Raw genomic sequence first — 18385 nt, forward strand, 5'->3', positions numbered from 1 at the left:
CTAGGATCCGTACCTGATTGTCTTCAAAGGAGTGATCTTTTTCCTTTAGATGTAGGTATACCGCTGAATCCTGACTAGAGGATTTGGCTCTTCTGTACTGTGCCATACGCTGGTGTAGATGCTGTTTTGTTTCACTGACATACAATTCTGAGCACATTCTGAGTCACTCTGAATTCAGAAAGCTGGTTGGATGACCAGCGAAACGTCTTCAAGAAAAATACAGCAAGTCCAGTTGCGTTTACTTATTTTTTACAGACATGCTTTATAGGTTTTTTTGCCATCCTCGGGACCAACTGTGGTAACTGTGGGCATAGGATTCTGTTAAGGTTTTCCTAGTTCTTTTTTTCTCTATAGGTTGTATTTGATCGACCTGCGACTTTATTTCAACCTGACTTACTGTGTCAGGTAACTACTGTATGTAAATATGAACTGACGGCCATATTTAGAAATTAGTTTAAACTAAACATTGTAATAATATCTCAAAGCATGCAGTCATTGAAAATACTCTGTGATTTTCCTTTAATGCATATACAACTCAATGTGGAAAGCTTGCATGTTTCAACATAAAATGCTTTTTTAGCATATACTTAATTAGTAATATTATAATTATTTGACATGTTTCTGAATAAATGGTTATGGTACACATAGATGGTATGGTAGTAGAAACTTTCTGTATTTGTTTCTCCAGATTTGCCAGTGTTTTGTGTAGTGAATCCATAGCAAATCAGTGCTTATTTCCTATGCTCCTCAGCTCAATCCATAATGCATAATGCATAATGCATAATGCAGTGTTGTGGTAATAATACATTTGATTTAAAAAGAAAATATACAAAGAAGGTTTGTCTTTTTCCTCCCTTCACATAGAACAAACATTCACAGAGTTTTGCAGAATGAATGGCTATGCACATCATATATAAATACACCCCTTTGTTTACTTGTAGCTATCCTCTCTGTACCTGCACTAAATTCTCTAGCAGTATCCCCTTCCCCATCCACAATATGTACTGTGGCTGTTCTCCCCCCATTGGCAATGCTACATTCTTTGTTACCTTTCTACCCCCTGTCTACACTATGACAAAGTGACTTTCAGTGTCTGGTGACGAATTTCCCAACAAATCGCTATCACTCAATTCTGCAAGTGGTTCTAATTTACTATTGCTGTTTTCTACCTGGTCTAAAACCGCTTTTGACCGAGAGGGACAAATTGTGTGCATTCTGTGCAAATGTCATGTTTTCAATTTTGAATTTCCCACCGGCTCCGCCCCCCGCTGTGATGCCCGAAAACGAAACTAAAACTCAGATGCCGGCATCGGCCGGCCGCGTACAGCAGAGGACACCGTGGGCTTGCAGGGACAAGGTAAGTGACACTTTTCTGTGCAATCCCGAGTCTGGCTCAGGGTTACTGCTCTTGGTACGGAAAATTAACCCCGAGCCAGACTTGGGAATACCGCTAGGGAGGTTAATGGCAGCTCTTGCCCCAGTCCATGCTATGTTCTCAGCACCTCTTCCCCTTATTTGGACATTACATTCTTTAGCAGCACTTCTGTTGCCTACACTTTGTTTTAGCAGCTCTTGCTTCTCAGTCCACAGTAACATCTTTTGCAGGTCAGCATGTGCTAATCCCTGTTCCTTCTTACTAATTTGCACACCTTAGCTAAATCACATTCCTAGTTAGTGGTGTCTAAAGGCTACTGCATAAAACTGTTAATAAGTTTCATACACCAAATCAAACTGAGTGAACTTTTACACAAACCATTTATGAGTGCTATGAATCATAACAGGGCCTATCCCTTGAACCCCCAATTCCAGTATATATATATTAGTAGAAATAAGCACAGCAAACAGAAAAATATGTACTGCAGCAAATTAGTTTTATAAAGATAGGTAGGCAACGATGCCCACACATAGCACACTGTACAACAGTATAGCTCACTATGTACAATATGCAGTGCACAACAAGTATACTATTACAGAGGCAATGTATACTGACAACAGTGAGTCACAGTATATACTAAATTAATTCAATCAAATCAAGGAATAATTAAATGAATCAAAAAGTACATACAAAGAATGAGTTTCTTCACAAGCAATACTGATAATGTGGCAAGGAAGAGAGGACCAGGTATTGCAATGTTTTTGGGGGCAAAACAACCCCCTTCATCAAGCCTCAGGTTTGATACAAGGGATGGTGAAGAACTTATTGTTTTGTATGTTCACATATGTGAGCATATGTATATATGACACTCAATACATAACCCCCACCCAATCTACGGTTATCTCCTTGTTTGGCTCCTCCCTGTTCACCTTCCATGATCAAGTTATCCTCAAGCATGATCAGTTGCTGGTTCCTTCTCCCCTTCCCTCGTAAACAACAATTAGGGGTCTATTCACTAAGCTGCCGCAGCCATTTGAGTGAATGACCGACGTAAAGCAAAGTGAGCCGAACACTGTTCGGCTATTCACTTCAGGCTGGTACGGCTGATTTCAGCCGTATATCGGCTGAAATCAGCTGTAAATCGGGTGGCTTCGGGTCGGCCGAACATGCTCAGCATGTTCGGCCGATCCGAAATGCAGAAGGAGTTCGACTATCTGGATCGACTAAGCCGAACCTCCGGCAGGCTACTCGCTGCTGTTCGGTCTATTCTTATAGATGCCGAACAGCAGTGAGTGAATAGCCGAAGGCCGCTGAGTGGCATTCGGCTCGGCTGTTCTGCTTGGTCCCCCTGTGGGACCGAGCAGAACAGAAAAATAGTTAAAAAAGTAGAAAAAAATAAATATAAAACGATTGTGCGGAGCTAGCAGTGACAGATTGCTCCGCCCAACTGTTTTCTATTTTCCGGCGGTTCTGCTGCCGTCCAAAAAAAGAAGAAAAAAAACTCTCCCAGGCGCTCCGGGAGTCTCCCACTCCCGGTCGCCAAAGAGAGAAACACTTCTTTTTCGTTTTTTCTCTTTATTCTGACATGGAGCCTTGTCAGAATAGAAAAAAAATAAATAAAATTTTGGCCATAGGAATGCATTGCTAGATTCCTATTGGCTATTTCAATTTGCAATAGCAAACTATCTACTGTCCCCGCCCTCTGCTGCTGTCAATCAGTAGTTGTGGACCTGATGGAGAACTGCAGCAGGGGGCGGGTGCAATGCTAGTTTGCTATTGCCTATTGCAAATTGAAATAGCCAATAGGAATCTAGAAATGCATTCCTATAGCCAAAAAATGATCTTTTTTTCTATTCTGACACGGCTCCGTGTCAGAATAAAAAAAAAGAAAAAGCAGTGTTTCTCTCCTTGGCGGCCGGGAGCGGGAGACTCCCGGAACGCCAGGGAGAGTTAGGCTGTTTGGAGGTCAGTGTGACTGGTTAGCTGTTAAGAGACGTTAGAGACGCTGATCTCTCTGCAAGTGGCCAGAGCCAGCCGTAAGGCATATGCGTTCGGCTTGACTGAGCCGCTCGGCCACGTTCAGGAGCTGTATGGGCTATACTGAATAGCCCCTACAGCAGCCCTTCGGTTCTACTGAACCGAAGGGGTCCTGGGGCCGAAGCTGGCCGAAGGATCGGCCAAAGCTACTGCTAGATCCTTCGGCTGCTTCGTAAATAGACCCCTTAGTCTTCTTTGAGCCTGCTGTTTGCTCTGTCCACAATCCTGTCCTTATTTACAACCACTATCTTTGCTCCCTTTGTCGCCAAAAACCATTTAACCTAGATTAACCAGTTTCTAAATCTGTCTAGTTTGTTGCCCAAATATACTGCACTTTGCAGATCGTCATTGTTCACTTCTTCAGTAAATTAGATATATGTTATATCGATGTGTTTATCCCCATTAAATTGCACTATAATATTTTCTATTGTCTGAGGGAGTAAACAAACAGATTACTTTCACAGCATCTCTGGGAATCTATGTGCTTTGTAATGTGCATAATGGCAAAAACATTTTTACTTGCGTTAGAAAACAGGAGACAGACAGTCTTAAGCAATCTTTCTGGAATCTGCCTCTCTTCCAAGCTTACATGCCTTAGAAATATTACAGTGCACAGACATGGCCTTAGGTCTGTCTATATTTAGACAAGGCAGCAGAGTGCATTGTAGAGGGATATTTTTGTGAATGTAGTAAGTCTAACTGTAGCTGTCACATATCATTCTACTCAGACATTTATTTGTATTTTATGCCAGTATTTTTTTTCTCTTGACTTCTAGTCATGTACTTTCATTATCTTGTGTGTTAATGAAAAACACTTATTGTCCAAGGTTATTTTGTCTCATTGCAGCTACCAAGCATAAACATAGTAGCAGACCAGGGGTTCTTAAGCTTTTTAATCTGGGGACCCAAATGAAAAAATTGTTAGTGTACAGGAGACCAAAGAAGAAAAGTATTATCAAAATGTCAAAAAAGAGAAAACACAATAAAAACTATGTTGGCATAATGTTTTCTCATTTGTAGATTAGAAAAGTGAAATGGTAACATATTGTAAAAACACAACATTTATGCTCATTTATACAGAAACTATTTAAAGCTGAAGCTTATTGGAGGGGGAAGGATACAGCACCAAACACATTAGATATCTGTAGTCATGTGTATCCCCTTAGCTGCAACTGCTTCTTCTTGTGAAAATATTCACTTCACTGCCACCAGATATTACACTCAGTGGCTATCTTCCAGCACTGTGACAGCCTGCAGTGACTGTAGTTTGTGAGAACTCATAAATGTATAGGTCAAAAAGGATGACCCATACAGTAGTTACAAAAAGGGGGCCAGCAACGAATTGTCTAATTCAAAACCAAACTGAACAAAATGTATTTATTATAAAAATTCATCTTAAATCACTTCTAAACAACACCGCTACCACCACCAATTAAAATTATGACAACATTGTTACATTTAGAACACGTTAGGGATCTAGATCGCATTCATCTGCCATACAAAAAAACCCTATCCTAATTAAACAGTATATTGATACCACACAAAACAGTACTTCATATCAATTTCTAAGCAGTGATCTGAGATGATATCAGAAGTCTTTGCAGATAAATCATCCAAGAACTTTAGTAGTTTAAATATCATGAATCACTCTATAGAATACAGGAAATTAACAGGAAATTAACAAACCACTGCAGGTTATCAGTACCTCATACAAAGTCCACCAGGGTGAAGGAGGCCTTACAGGCATTGGTGTCCTAAGTGCAAAAGAATCTTGAGAATTATTATTATGATTATTATTATTATTCAGGATTTAGATAGTGCCAACAGTTTGCGCAGTGCTTTACAATATAAGGAGGACATTGCGGTAACAATACAAATTAAGACAAGATGGTAAGGAGGCCCCTGCCTGTGAGAGCCTACAATCTATAATGGAGGGGCAAGTAATACAAGAGATGGTAGCTGTGTGGGATGAATTGTTTGAGAAAGTGATTGTTCAGTGGTTAGGTTGAGGTGGAATAGGCTTCCCTGAAGAGATTAGTCTTTAGGGATCGCCTAAAGGCAGACAGAGTAGAAGATAGATGGACAAGTTGGTTTAAGGAGTTCCAAAGGATGGCAGATATTCTAGAGTAGTCTTGGAGGAGTCTGGGAGAAGTTGATGAGAGAGCTAGAGAGCAGAAGGCCTTGGGGGGAGTGGAGGGGATAGTTAGGGTGATAATTTGAGAGGAGTTGGAGATATAGCTGGGAGAAGAATTGTGGATGGCTTTGTATGTGATTGTTAATATTTCAAATGTTATCCTTTGGCTGATTGGAAGCCAGTGGAGAGATTGAATGAAGGGAGTTGCGCACACTCCCTTCATTCAATCTTGGTTGGTTAGGTTAGGAATGAGTCTAGCAGCAGCATTCGTGATAGACTGAAGGGGAATAGCCTGTCTAGAGGTGGGCCAATGAGGGGAGAGTTGCATTAGTCGAGAAGAGAGACAATAAACAAGTGGATAAGTAGCTTTGTGGTTGTATCAGATGTTGTATCAGCTGAGTCGTATCAGCTGAGTCGAACTCCTTCTGCAATTCGGGTCGGTTGGAAATGCTGAGCATGCTCGGCCGACCCGAAGCCAGCCGAAGCAAGTCAATGTACGGCTGATTTCAGCCAATATATGGCTGAAATCAGCTCTACAAGCCTTAAGTGAAAAGCCGAACAGCGTTTGGGTCACTTCACTTCGGGTCGGTTATTCACATGGCTGCCTTCGGCAGCTTTGTGAATAACCCTTTGAATGATTATAGGAACGTATGTGAACATTAATACCCACATCTATTGTCTTGACAAGGCCAGAGGGCCTCTTCTTTGTCTCATCCTTCTTTTTTTTCTCAGTTGCAAGACCATTTTCACTTTATTCTTTTATAACCTTTAAATTACCCTCCTAGCTTTTCCTGTGCAGTACCTTTAATTTCCTAATAGGCTGCCCTGTCCCTTTTTTCATAACAACCAATGGTGGGAGGCTGCAAAAAATCCAAATCTCTGATGTACCTGTCCATAATTGTAAAATACTACTTCCTAGACAGGCACATGCTTTAATGCTTTAGCGCTGTAGAAGTTAGCCCTGTAAAACAGTGGTGGTCAAATCACTTGATATACAGTAGGGGGCCTTAAGTCTGGCCTCTAAAATCACCAACTGGGTGAGCATAATATTCAGTGATTGTAATCCTACAGAAAGCTGCCAGAGACTGTAGACATGCAATATGATATGTTCAGAGTCTGCAGACATGGCAGCGGAGATGGTTAGAGACTGTAAACATCCAACAGTGGTTGCTGGTTACTGAAACTTGCTTCAGGAGATAGACATAGACTTGAGACACATTACATGGGGATGCTAGAGATAACTGTTACATTTACAAATCAATGCATACACATTTCTGCTCCCTACAATCCCCTTGCCACATTTGATATTTATGTTAGCAAGTTCAATTACAAATGATCAGAGGGAAAAAAAAACATAGAGGGAGGGGAATAGACAGCACAGCAAAAAAGAAATATAGTATGAGATAAATATGAGATAAACAAGCCATTTAACTAATAGTATCCAGCTAAAGAATGTTTGGTTTACTGGCTTGAGTACACAACTACATACAAAAAACACTGATTACTGCCTGGAGGGTCCCAGAGGATTGCATAATAAGTGCCGAATGGCTAATTTGGCCTTCAGGCCTAGGGTTGCCACCTGTCCAGGATTCACCCGGACAGTTCGGGTTTTGAATGCTGTGTTCGGGTTTCATGGCTGCAGAAACCTGTACACAAGATGTCAGGCAGACAGGGGCAACCAAAATTAAAATAAGGGCTACTGGCCCCCCACTGAAAATGGTCTCAACTGTGATATTTACATATGAATGGGTGGCACTATTTGCATATAAATAAGCCACGAATCATACTCCCACTAAAATGTAGGCGTGGCGCTAGAGTGTTCGAGTTTCGCTTAAGGAAAAGGTGGCAACCCTATTCAGGCCACAGGTTGGGCACCAGGTATAAAGAAAGCTGTGCAGTTTGCAGTCAATAAAACACAATACAAACTCTTACTCCATTTTTGCATGAAAAAACAATATAAGGGCACTGTAGATACACATTCAGTAATTAAAAAAAAAGTAAAATACAACCTTTTTTCATCAACTGACAAGTGTGAATGTGTCAATTTTTTATTTCAACAAACCTAAATATGGGATGCAGTTTAAAGTGTGGAGCAAAGAAATAGATACACTTAATTGCCACCCTGCTGATTTAAATAGTCATCTTTTCTTTGGCACCTGGTGTTTTTGGGTATGGAAAGCATTTGAGTCATGCCCCTACATCCTACTAGAAAATGAACAAGCACCCAGAGATCTCACACTGGGGTGGGAAGAAAGCCCTCAGCCTTGTATAAGTTGCAAGACACCACTTGGAGCTTATATTCTTCTAATCAACAGACACTCAGATAAAAAAAACACAATTCTTTATGAGACTTTTGGTTGAAGGGAACTGCTAGTGTCTGTAGCCAAAAATGGTGAACTTTCCCCTGTAATCTGTGACTTACGGGTCTATTCACTAAGCTGCCGAGGGCAGCCGAGTGAACAACCGACCCCAAGTGAAGTGAGCCGAACACTGTTCGGCTATTCACTTCAGGCTGGTATGGCTGATTTCAGCCGTACATCGGCTGAAATCAGCCGTACATCGGCTTGCTTCACATGGCTTCGGGTCAGCCAAACACGCTCAGCATGTTCAGCCGACCCGAAGTGCAGAAGGAGTTAGACTCAGCCGATCCAACATCTGGATCGGCTGAGCCAAACCTCCAGCAGGCTACTCACTGCTGTTCGGCCTATTCTTATAGATGCCGAACAGCAGTGAGTGAATAGCTGAGCGGCATTCGGCTCGGCTGTTCTGCTCGGTCCCTCAGAGGGACCAACAGAACAGAAAAATAGTTTCAAAAGTTAAAAAAAGGAAATAGAAAACGATTGTGCGAAGCTAGCAGTGACAGCTAGCTCCGCCCAATAGTATGGCTTTCAGCACGGCTCAGCCGAGTCAATGCATATGCGTTCAGCTCGACTGAGACGCTCGGCCACGTTCGGGAGCTGTACGGGCTATAGTGAATAGCCCGTACAGCACCCCTTCGGTTCTACTGAACCGAATGGGGTCCTGGTGCCGAAGCTAGCCGAAGGATCGGCCGAAGCTACGGCTAGATCCTTCGGCAGCTTCGTGAATAGACCCCATCGTTTTCAGCAGTGAAATTTGGAGCAAAAGGTAAATTAATATGTTAAATTTAGGTGGCAGTTTAGTGAACTTCTTGTTTTGCCCTGCATGAGTAAAGCAGAGGTTCACCTTATGCCTGTGTTAGGCAGCCATCATATACACTGTAGAGGCATTTGCAACCAGATTTCACCTACATTTGATTCTTCTATGGGTTAGAGGAAGCAATACAAATGGATGGAGACTGCATCATTAATGTGAACAAACAACCATGCAGCCCATGCTCGTATTTATGCAGCACGCCTATATTTGAAAAAAAAATCTAACTGAATTTTAGTGTAACATTTCTCACATTGAGAACTTTCATATAGATTTATTTAATAGGGTGACTATATGTTATGTGCAAGTGTACCTCACTACTAAGCATATTTCAGTTATATGCTGTCAGATCAGTATAAGATGATCTAATCGGTTTTTATATGATGCTGTGCTTTGCACAATTTCACTTTGTGATATTCTTTTAAAGCCTTATAGCATTTTGATGACCCTGACTTGTCTCCAAGTACATGTGTTTCATCTTGTTGGGTCACAAAAGAGATTGTTATGTATAACGGCACTTATCTTTGGTTTGGCTATGTCTATCAGTGTTCTTTGGTCTGCATGTTCTAAAAAGGTTCACGTGGGAGAGCTTTGGCAGGATTTAATAGCCATTTCTGTGTGCTGATAGCAATAGAGAAAGTGTAATTGTTTTCCTTTTTAAATACAATGTGGAGTCCCCCCCCCCTGTTCAGATATCTTTATGAAGTAATATGACACAGCACTCATAACTTATGGTAAGCTCCCCCTTTCCCCTAGCATGTTGGTTTTCTGATTTTAGTGGATCAAATCTATTCATTCTATAAATGAATTGGTGTTGATTTACTAAAGGCAAATAGGCTGTTCATTTTGCATGGGAATTTGCACTTGACAGTGGAAGTGCCCTATAGCTCGGTGAATGTGGTGGCATTTTACTTTGCAAAGAATACTCAGTCCTGTGCAAGGACAAAAACAAAACAGTATTTTTGCTTGCACATGATTAGGTGATGGAAGTCAGTAGACCTTCACCTCATTCACTAAACTAAAGGGGGGCAATTCTACTGCAAAGTACAAATTCCCTTTTACAGTGTACCGCATATTTGCCTTTAGTAAATCAACCCCATTATTTATGACTGGCTGTCTTGCAGTATCAGGCTTCATTTGCAGCAGTGCATCTGAAATATTTGACTACAGCTTGAATATTTTTCAGGTTGAAGGGTTTTGAAGCAGGGGCCGCATTTCTATAAAAAGGATAGCCGCTTTGAATGGTTTCAGCTATGAAGATTTCAAGTTTCTGTAAATATAATTTACCCAGTTGGTACAGAAAGTAATTCCTAAACCCAAGTCAGAAAGGACAGCAGATTTCAACAGGAAAACGTCTGTTTACTTAGCAAAACTTCTAATGTGCTCTTACATTGTACAGTTATTAATTATTTACTTACACATAAAAGGTTATTTGTTGGAAATGTTTTATTACACAAGTTGGCAACAGTGGTGCAGAAGAACTCCAGGTTTGTTAAGCAGCGAATCCATTTTTTATTTAGTTGCAATGCTCCATTGTTGCATTATGCTTTTCAAAGCCATCTTTGCAAATGGCTTATTTTAAATAGAGTCTCCAAATTCACATATGCTGACTCTAAACTCTTTCAATGGGCCAAAATCTAATCATGATTTTCTCACAATGAGGGTCCAATTGTTATTTTTATCTTTATATTCTAAAACAAAAAAAAACTCTACTTGCTGAATATTTTAAAATGCTGTTTATGTCATCCAAATTTTATTTTTTCATAATTAAACATTTTTTTCTAAATCACTTTGAAACTTCAAAGTTTGCAAAAAGGTAAATTTATAACTGTTAAATATATTTCTATTTTTAATTGGCAAACACAGTGCAAGTGTTTGATCCTTTATGTTGACATTGATTGCATAAATTAAAGAATTTATGACTGGAACTAAACATTTGTTCTCATTTGCTTCTTCAGCCAAAACATCCTAACCCAGACTGGCGTTACTCTGCATCACTAAAAGCTGCAATGCAGGGGTGAGTACATATTTCATTTTATATTTTAATTCATATCACTAAAACAGAGCAACACAAACCACTCACATTTAAATTAAAAGAGTTTGATATAGTGCTAAAGTAAAAATGATTACTTGCAGATATATGCTGATAATGCTACGTTGAACTGTTTTATATAGAAATAATGGTTGATGGAACTAAAACTCAGGTCAGACTCAGGGGTAACCACATACTTATGAAGTGTATGATCCCTTTTGGTTCCCCCCCCTGGAAGGGACATACACAGGCTCCCTGTCCCCCCATCCTCTGACATTTACATGATTGAGAAAGTTGTGCAGTGAGCCAGAATCCTTTTAACTGGTGTTTGGGGCAGAAAGTGATTGGAAATGCAATCCTGTTGTGTGCATTTTTTTAAGGTGGGATACCTCCTCACTTTGGAGAGATCTCCTTTCAGGAGGTGAGGACAAATCTTCCAACTGGAGAACCTGTTACATAGTTACATAGTATTTGAGGTTGAATAAATACATTAGTCCATCAAGTCCAACCTATTAGGATCTCATTCTAGGAGTACCTGTACCCCTGTATATTACGGTCCCTTAAGAAATCGTCCAAAAGTTTCTTGAACAATTCCACATTATTTGCTGAAATCACCACCTGTGGCAGTGAGTTCCAGACCCTAACTGATCTTACTGAAACATCTGGTCTGTGTTTAGATTTTGAAATAAGCTTTCCCATTTTATTTTCCCCACTAGGTTGCGCAGCTTATCAAAGTTGGCCCTTCTGAAGTTTAGGGTTCTAGTCCTTCCAGTATAGTAATAATTGTCTAAGCAGGGATTTCCCTTCGCTTTGGGGAAAATGCTTTTGCTTCCTGCTGTGTCTCTGGGACAGAAAGTGAACAGAAATCTCCGTAAAAGGGGTCTTAAAGAAAAACTCTTGTAAAAATTATTCTTAACCCTTGCAGTGGGGCTACCCCGGCACTGTAAGTGTTAAGTGCTTGTTTTCATCCAGGGTGTAAAATAACAAAGTTATACTCCTCTGAACCTTGCAGCTAGCTGGCTGTTAAACCACTCACTCCAGCCTGTCTCCTCCTCCACTGCAGCAATGGAATGTGCCTCGACATCCTCACGCCCAATACACAGTGTGTTGGATGTGATGCCTCAAGGATCCTTAGATGTCTGGAGCAGAAGGGAAGAGAGGCTGGAAGGTTGGTCTAACAGCCAGTCAGCTCCAAGATTAAGGTGAGTATAACCTTTTTATTTTACACCCTGGATGAGACAAAGCGATAATTTTGCCACTTTATAGATCACTGGTTCAGCCTCATCTTGAATATGCGGTTCAGTTTTGGTCACCAGTCCACAGAAAGGATGTCCTTGAGCTAGAGAGAGTCCAAAGAAGAGCAACTAAGCTAATTAAGGGGCTGGAGGACCAAAGCTATGAGACAAGGTTGCTACATTTAAACTTGTTCACACTGGAAGAGAGGAGATTGAGAGGGGACATGATTTCATTGTACAAAATGTTTAGTGGTGATGGCAACATCAGCACTAAACTTTTTACTGTAAACTCTGTAACAATAACTGGGGGCCACCACCTAAAATTGGTGGAGTAAAGATGTATCCACAAAGGGTGTAGGGGATTCTTTTCAGTGAGAGCGGTTACATTTTAGAACTCTCTGGCACAAACAGTAGTATTTGCAAAGAATATTAATTTGTTCAAAAATCAATTAGATACCATCCTAAGAGACCGTAACATACAGGGGTATGGGTACACTTAAATACTAGACCACACAGGGACTCTTATATACATGCACGCACAACACACACACGCACAAAGGTTGAACTTGCTAACTAAGCTGCCGAAGGATTTAGCCATAGCTTCGGCTGATCCTTCGGCTAGCTTCGGCCCCAGGACCCCTTTGGTTCAGTAGAACCGAAGGGCTACTGTATGGGCTATTCACTATAGCCCATACAGCTCCCGAAGTCCGCCGAGCGGCTCAGTCGAGCCGAAGGCATATGCTTCGGTTCGACTGAGCCGAGGTGAAAGCCGAAGCTGGCCGACCGACAGCCTGCTACTGACTGCTGGGCGGAGCCAGCCGCCCGGGAGAGAAACACTTTCTCCCGGAAAGTTTTACTCTACTCGATCATCAGGTCCCCTCTAGTGATTGACAGCAGCAGAGGGCGGGTGCAATAGCTAGTTTGCTATTGGCTATTGCAGGAATCTAGCTATGCATTCCTATGGTGTTTATTTTATTTATTTTTTATTTCTCCTGATGGCAGCAGAACCAACCTGCCAATAGAAAACAGTTGGGCGGAGCTAGCTGTCAATTCTAGCTCCGCCCAATGATTTTCTGTTTTATTTTTTCTACTTTTTTAACTGTTTTTCTATTCTGCAGGGTACCACAGAGGTACCCAGCAGAATAGCCGAGCCGAATGCCAAACAGCAGCGAACAGCAGAGGTTCGGCTTAGCCGATCCACATGTTGGATCGGCTGAGTTGAACCCCTTCTGCACTTCACACGAAGCCACACGAAGCAAGCCCATGTAGGCTGATTTCAGCTGATATATGGCTGAAATCAGCCGTACAAGCCTGAGGTGAATAGCCGAACAAAGTTGGGCTCACTTCACTTCGGGTCGGTTAATCACTCGGCTGCCTAGCAGCAGCTTAGTGAGTAGACCCGTAAGTAACTATGTAACCTTTCCCTACTGAAAACGGATTGACGTTACATACCCTTGAATGCTTTATTTTCCTAACAAGCTATTTTTTCTTACTTATCAGGTAAATTATATGTTTGTATTGAATACTGTTATTAGGTGATTACATAATATACCCTAAAGGAATATAGAGTAAATGATTGAAAGCAATTTTTGACTGACAGAAGGCAAGGGAAATTACCACATAATTTTCTTATATTTCTTTGTTTTTTCGTTGATACAATAAGTAGTTGACCTACTTCACAGGGGTTGGAAGTTTGGGGAGGGGTGTTAAATTATAATTAAGAAATAAAATTAGGAAATAATACATTTTGTTTACCTGCAGGTACTGCCCATAAAAGACATATTGGTAAAGATTTTGTTCAATTCACTGTAGATTAAAAGAAGCATTTCCACCATTTTCATACCCCTCCACATATTAAAAGAGGAGTCCGCAGTCACTGCCCCATTACCTGATGTTTTTATATGAATCTAGCAGTAAAAACCAAGGCTGGCAACAGTCGCAATGTTTATATCCCAACACAGGTTAGGTTTGTTAGGATTGGGTATTGCTTGGTTAACTGGGGGTGAAGTTTTGTTTACAACAGGGGGCAATTGTGGGCATAGCGTTCTGTTTTAGGCTTTTCTTTTTCCATATCTCTATAGGTTTAACTTGATGGACATGTGTCTTTTTTCAACCTCACTAACTATGTACCTATGTAACATTAAGTGGAAAATATATTTTCCCCCATTTTAATTTAAATACCCAATACTTTGTTGCAAGAACACAAATGTATGGATTTGAAGATTATTCATTATTCGAAAATATTTGTTCACAAACTACTGGTCTTAGCAAACAAAGGCCTTAGCTTCAACTAGGCTTTGATATATACTGATCCATTTTTGTAAATGTGTAACTCTTTTTAAAATCAATTTAAAACATCCAATTTTTACTCTTTAGAGAAGTGAAGATGTCCAGTGTTTACTTCCTGACCCATCTAATCCAAAAAATGATTTTCCTGATTCCCTGTCCCTCTGTTTTGTCCTTCATAGTTATGTCAGATAACCAATAGGACAAACTGTGGTAACAATGCTGCCCACTGGGTATGGGCAGTACATAATTTCCACATATACTTTATTTTTAACTGATGGGGATACACTATTGCAAGTAACACACAAAACTGATACACATACTAAGACTCAATTACATTATTGACTGTAACAAATGGACAATCACTTATACACAGCACAAAACACAGTGACACACATCGTGTTCGCCTCTTTGATAGAAATAGTTAATGTACTTTTGTGGTGCCTTTTAATGTGTCAAGCTACCATAAAGGTAAATATTTATATTCTTTTTTTTATGTATGGTCTGGTCTTAGTTAGCTCTTGATCACCAACCCAGCAAATCTATGCTTTCTTTTCACATCAAGTTAAGTTAAAAAAAAATATGTTTAAAGGAGAATTATGACCTAAGGGCAAATAAAAATACTTCTTGCCTTTACTCTAATAGCATTCTTCTTCTTTTCCAAAGTCGCAGCATATCCCAGATAAATTAATCACAAGTCACATAAAACAGCCACCTGCAGCCATGCTCCAAGCTCCTTTCCTCTTAGGGGGCGTTAACAGGGAATGCAGCCCCGCCCTCAGCTTTTTTTGCTAACTCTATCTGATGTGGTCGCGCTTTCTCTAGTCAAGCACACTGTGTACGGCTGGAGTGTGCACGCTGACATGTGGGAGCAGGAGGCAGAGTCTCAACTGAGAAGCAGCAAGCTGACTCAGTCTCCCTTCATTTCCCTCTTTCTTCACCGATCTGTCTCAGTAATCAGATGCTTGCAGCAGTTGTATGAAAACCTGTTCCCCCGTAAATCTTAGTTCCCCTTGACCGTTCAGCTATTACCATAACCCCGTCCCTTCCTTGCAGCTGCTTAGTATTTACATAGCCCCGCCCCTCTCTGCAAGCTCCGGTGTTTTATGAGAAAGAGACGAATGTCTTCTCTCACATTGTGTGCTCTGATCGTACTGCTGCACATTTTCAAGACGGAGAGAGAGGAAGGAGGGGCGAAGACACTGAGGAGAAACGGCCTTCCTTGCAGGCGCTGTTATTTGCTGCGCATGCCCATGTATTTGTGGATGCGCATCAGTTCTCAAAGAATGCCCTCAGTCACAGTGAGAACGATCAGTTGGGAGGATCCCGCCAGTATTGTCGGGATCCCTCCCCACTGCGACGTTTAGCCCCGCCCACCATCTTACAATCTTACACCATCTTACACCATCAAGTAACGACTGTATGTTTATGGTGCATTTTGGATTATAGGAGTAAATTGCAAAATGTACTCCAATAGCCCATGGAATCCAAAAGTAAAGAAAAGCTTGGACCCCATAGTTCTCCTTTTATACCAACCACCTAGGCAAGAAGTGTAGGGAAATCTCTCAGAGGGGTGCACCGGCAGCAATAGAAATGGAATAGAGGTTATAATGCTGCCACATGCTGCCAGAGAAATGGTGTTTAATACTCTCTTTGCCACTATTGGTAATTCCCTTCCAATTAGCAACACAAACAGGAATAAAAAACTTGACAAGGTTCTAGGAAGTAATGATAAGCAAACAATAAGAATTCCTTCACTGATCTTATTTTAATAAACATAACTCTGACTGGCTTCAATTAATTATTGTTTTACCGCCCTTTGGACATCATCACATTTTTAATTGACTTAAAAATCTATGTTTAAATTGTACAAATGTTTTTTTTGTGTGCAAATACCCATTAACTTGACTTCTCTATTTTCTATAGTGCTGTACATATGGAAGGAGCAGCAGTCTTACGTGGCGCAGCTGTAGGACTCGAACAACAATGGCCAACAGTTTCCAGTGCAACACCAGGTAAAGCAGTCACCAAAACTACAGATTTATACCATTAAGTTAGCATTTTAAGCCAACCTTTACTTTTTACTTTAGTGTAAAATGGTCCTACCCTTTTCTCTGAAAAATTGCCAAGATATTTCCTGCTTATTATAATTTACTTGGGTGTCCATTAATCAAATCACATTTGAGAGAACACAGAAGTGACCTTAATTCTCAAACTGCAATTCAGGAATTACTGACAATTAAAAAAACAAAACATACATGATGGAATTAAATGCAAACTTACCAAGAACAACCAAAAAGCAAAGTAAAGCCATATACAAAATATAAAATATACTAGGCTAAATATTCAAAATAATTTCACGGGCAATCAGATGCAAAGCTTTGTAAGACAAGACTGGGAACAAAACAGAGCTCAAACAAGCCAAAGTGGGGAACATGCCTAGTATGGATCATTGGATGACTAGCAGATCAGAGCATAGTACAGTATGGGAGCTGTTTGCTGAGGTGCCTGGTTGGGCAAAGGTCATAGCAAGCAGGTACAGATGGTGAATAATACAGAGCCCAGGGAGATATATTTAGATAGCGACTGAGTGCATTTAACAACAGATCCCAAGAAGCAGTGTTAGCAGCAGTTAAAACCAGATTACTGGGAAGCTCATATTAACATTTATTTTGTACTGGGAACTACACAGTTTAACCACTTGAATACTGCGGTGTCAAACCCCCTTCCTGTCAAGGCCATATTTTAGTATTCAGTGCTGCAGTACTTTGACTGACATTTATTCAGCCATGCAACCCTGTATATAATTTTTCGTAACAGATAGACATTTCTTTTGGTGCTATTTATCACCACTGGATTCTTAATTTTTTACTATATAAAGAAAAAATTACAGAACATCTTGAAAAAAAATGTGTTACCTACCTTGTGTTATGAAACATTTATTATTACCCAACTTTTTGGTAAAACATAAAAGGTGGGGTCACATTGGGTAAATAGACACCAAACATATCAAGCCTTAAATTTGCGTTCGTCCGCAAATTCGCAAAAAACTACCATACCCAAAATTATTCATAGGCAATGCTTTAAGAGCTTTAACCACTCTTCAATTTAGGGCTAACAGTGATTGATGGCCCTAGAATATTGCTTGCACTCTGATATTCGTGGTGATATGTAACATGTGTGGTGTAATTGCTGTTTTCCCACATAGCCACACCCGGAACATGTTTGCGTATGTATGTGCCCGTACATGGAGGCGGGGGACTTTAACAAAATGTTTGTGCTTTTTAAAATATTTTTTATGTGTGACTTTAATTTTTAAACTTTTTGTTTACACTTAACTTTATTGCTATCACATAGATAACAAGCCCGCTATGTGACAGAAAGGAGGATGTGACAGGTCCTTTTTATGGAGACATCAGGTCTATTAGACCCCTAATGCCTCCTAGGGACCCCCAAAGAAACTGATGAAGTAAAGATCTGCTTCACCAGCTTCTTCTCTGATTATAGCAGCCGGAGAAACGACAGCCTAAAAGCGGAAGTTATGTAATTCACATCACTTTGACATTCAATGATCTAAGGGGAGTTCAGCCAGTGGAATGTGCTGATCTCAGCCACAGAGACCCACTGTGCCAGTCCCGGGCCGGCACAGAGGACAGCGGAACCCGGGATAGCTGGCGGTAGAGGGAGGCACTCACCACCAGCACCCCTCTCTCACTGTTCCTACACCATACAAGTGATCAGGCAGCTCTATAGCTGCCTGGGCACTTGTATATATCAAAGACTATTTTTTGTCAAACTTTAGGGGGGTACTGGAGTGCTTCATGTTATATACAGGAATTGCATCCCTTCTGCCACACCCCCTAACATTACTTCCTGTTTGATCACTACAAAGCTGCAAGGTTCCAGAGAGCGAGTGCTCAATTGTTTCAGAGCTATCCACAGTGTGTTCCAGTTGCTAGCTGTGTGATTCTGTTACCTGAACTTTGCTGCCTGCCCTGACCTTATGCTTCGTTTGACTATGATTATTGGATTTACCGTTGTCAGGAACCGGGTCCGAACCCAGAGCCTCTGCTGTAGCTGGTGGTGGTTCTACCTGCTGAGCCACCTAAGAACCT

General features: G+C 40.8%; 1 protein-coding gene across 7 annotated transcripts in view; it reads left to right on the forward strand.

Annotated features, from left to right (window-relative positions):
• Window positions 1-18385, forward strand: part of LOC108795466 (protocadherin alpha-C2-like) — a 254355-nt gene that overhangs the window by 204533 nt on the left and 31437 nt on the right. For 5 of the 7 annotated variants that reach the window (XM_018566722.1, XM_018566721.1, XM_018566720.1 and 2 more), the window contains exons 2-3: window positions 10676-10734; window positions 16197-16285. In XM_018566722.1, the coding sequence (XP_018422224.1) occupies window positions 10676-10734; window positions 16197-16285 (148 nt within the window). The remainder of the gene's footprint in view (window positions 1-10675; window positions 10735-16196; window positions 16286-18385) is intronic. The other 2 variants (XM_018566724.1, XM_018566723.1) reach the window with 1 other exon arrangement.

Source organism: Nanorana parkeri, unplaced genomic scaffold (genome assembly GCF_000935625.1).
Source record: "Nanorana parkeri isolate BGI_ZX_2015 unplaced genomic scaffold, ASM93562v1 scaffold969, whole genome shotgun sequence".
Taxonomy (NCBI): domain Eukaryota; kingdom Metazoa; phylum Chordata; class Amphibia; order Anura; family Dicroglossidae; genus Nanorana; species Nanorana parkeri.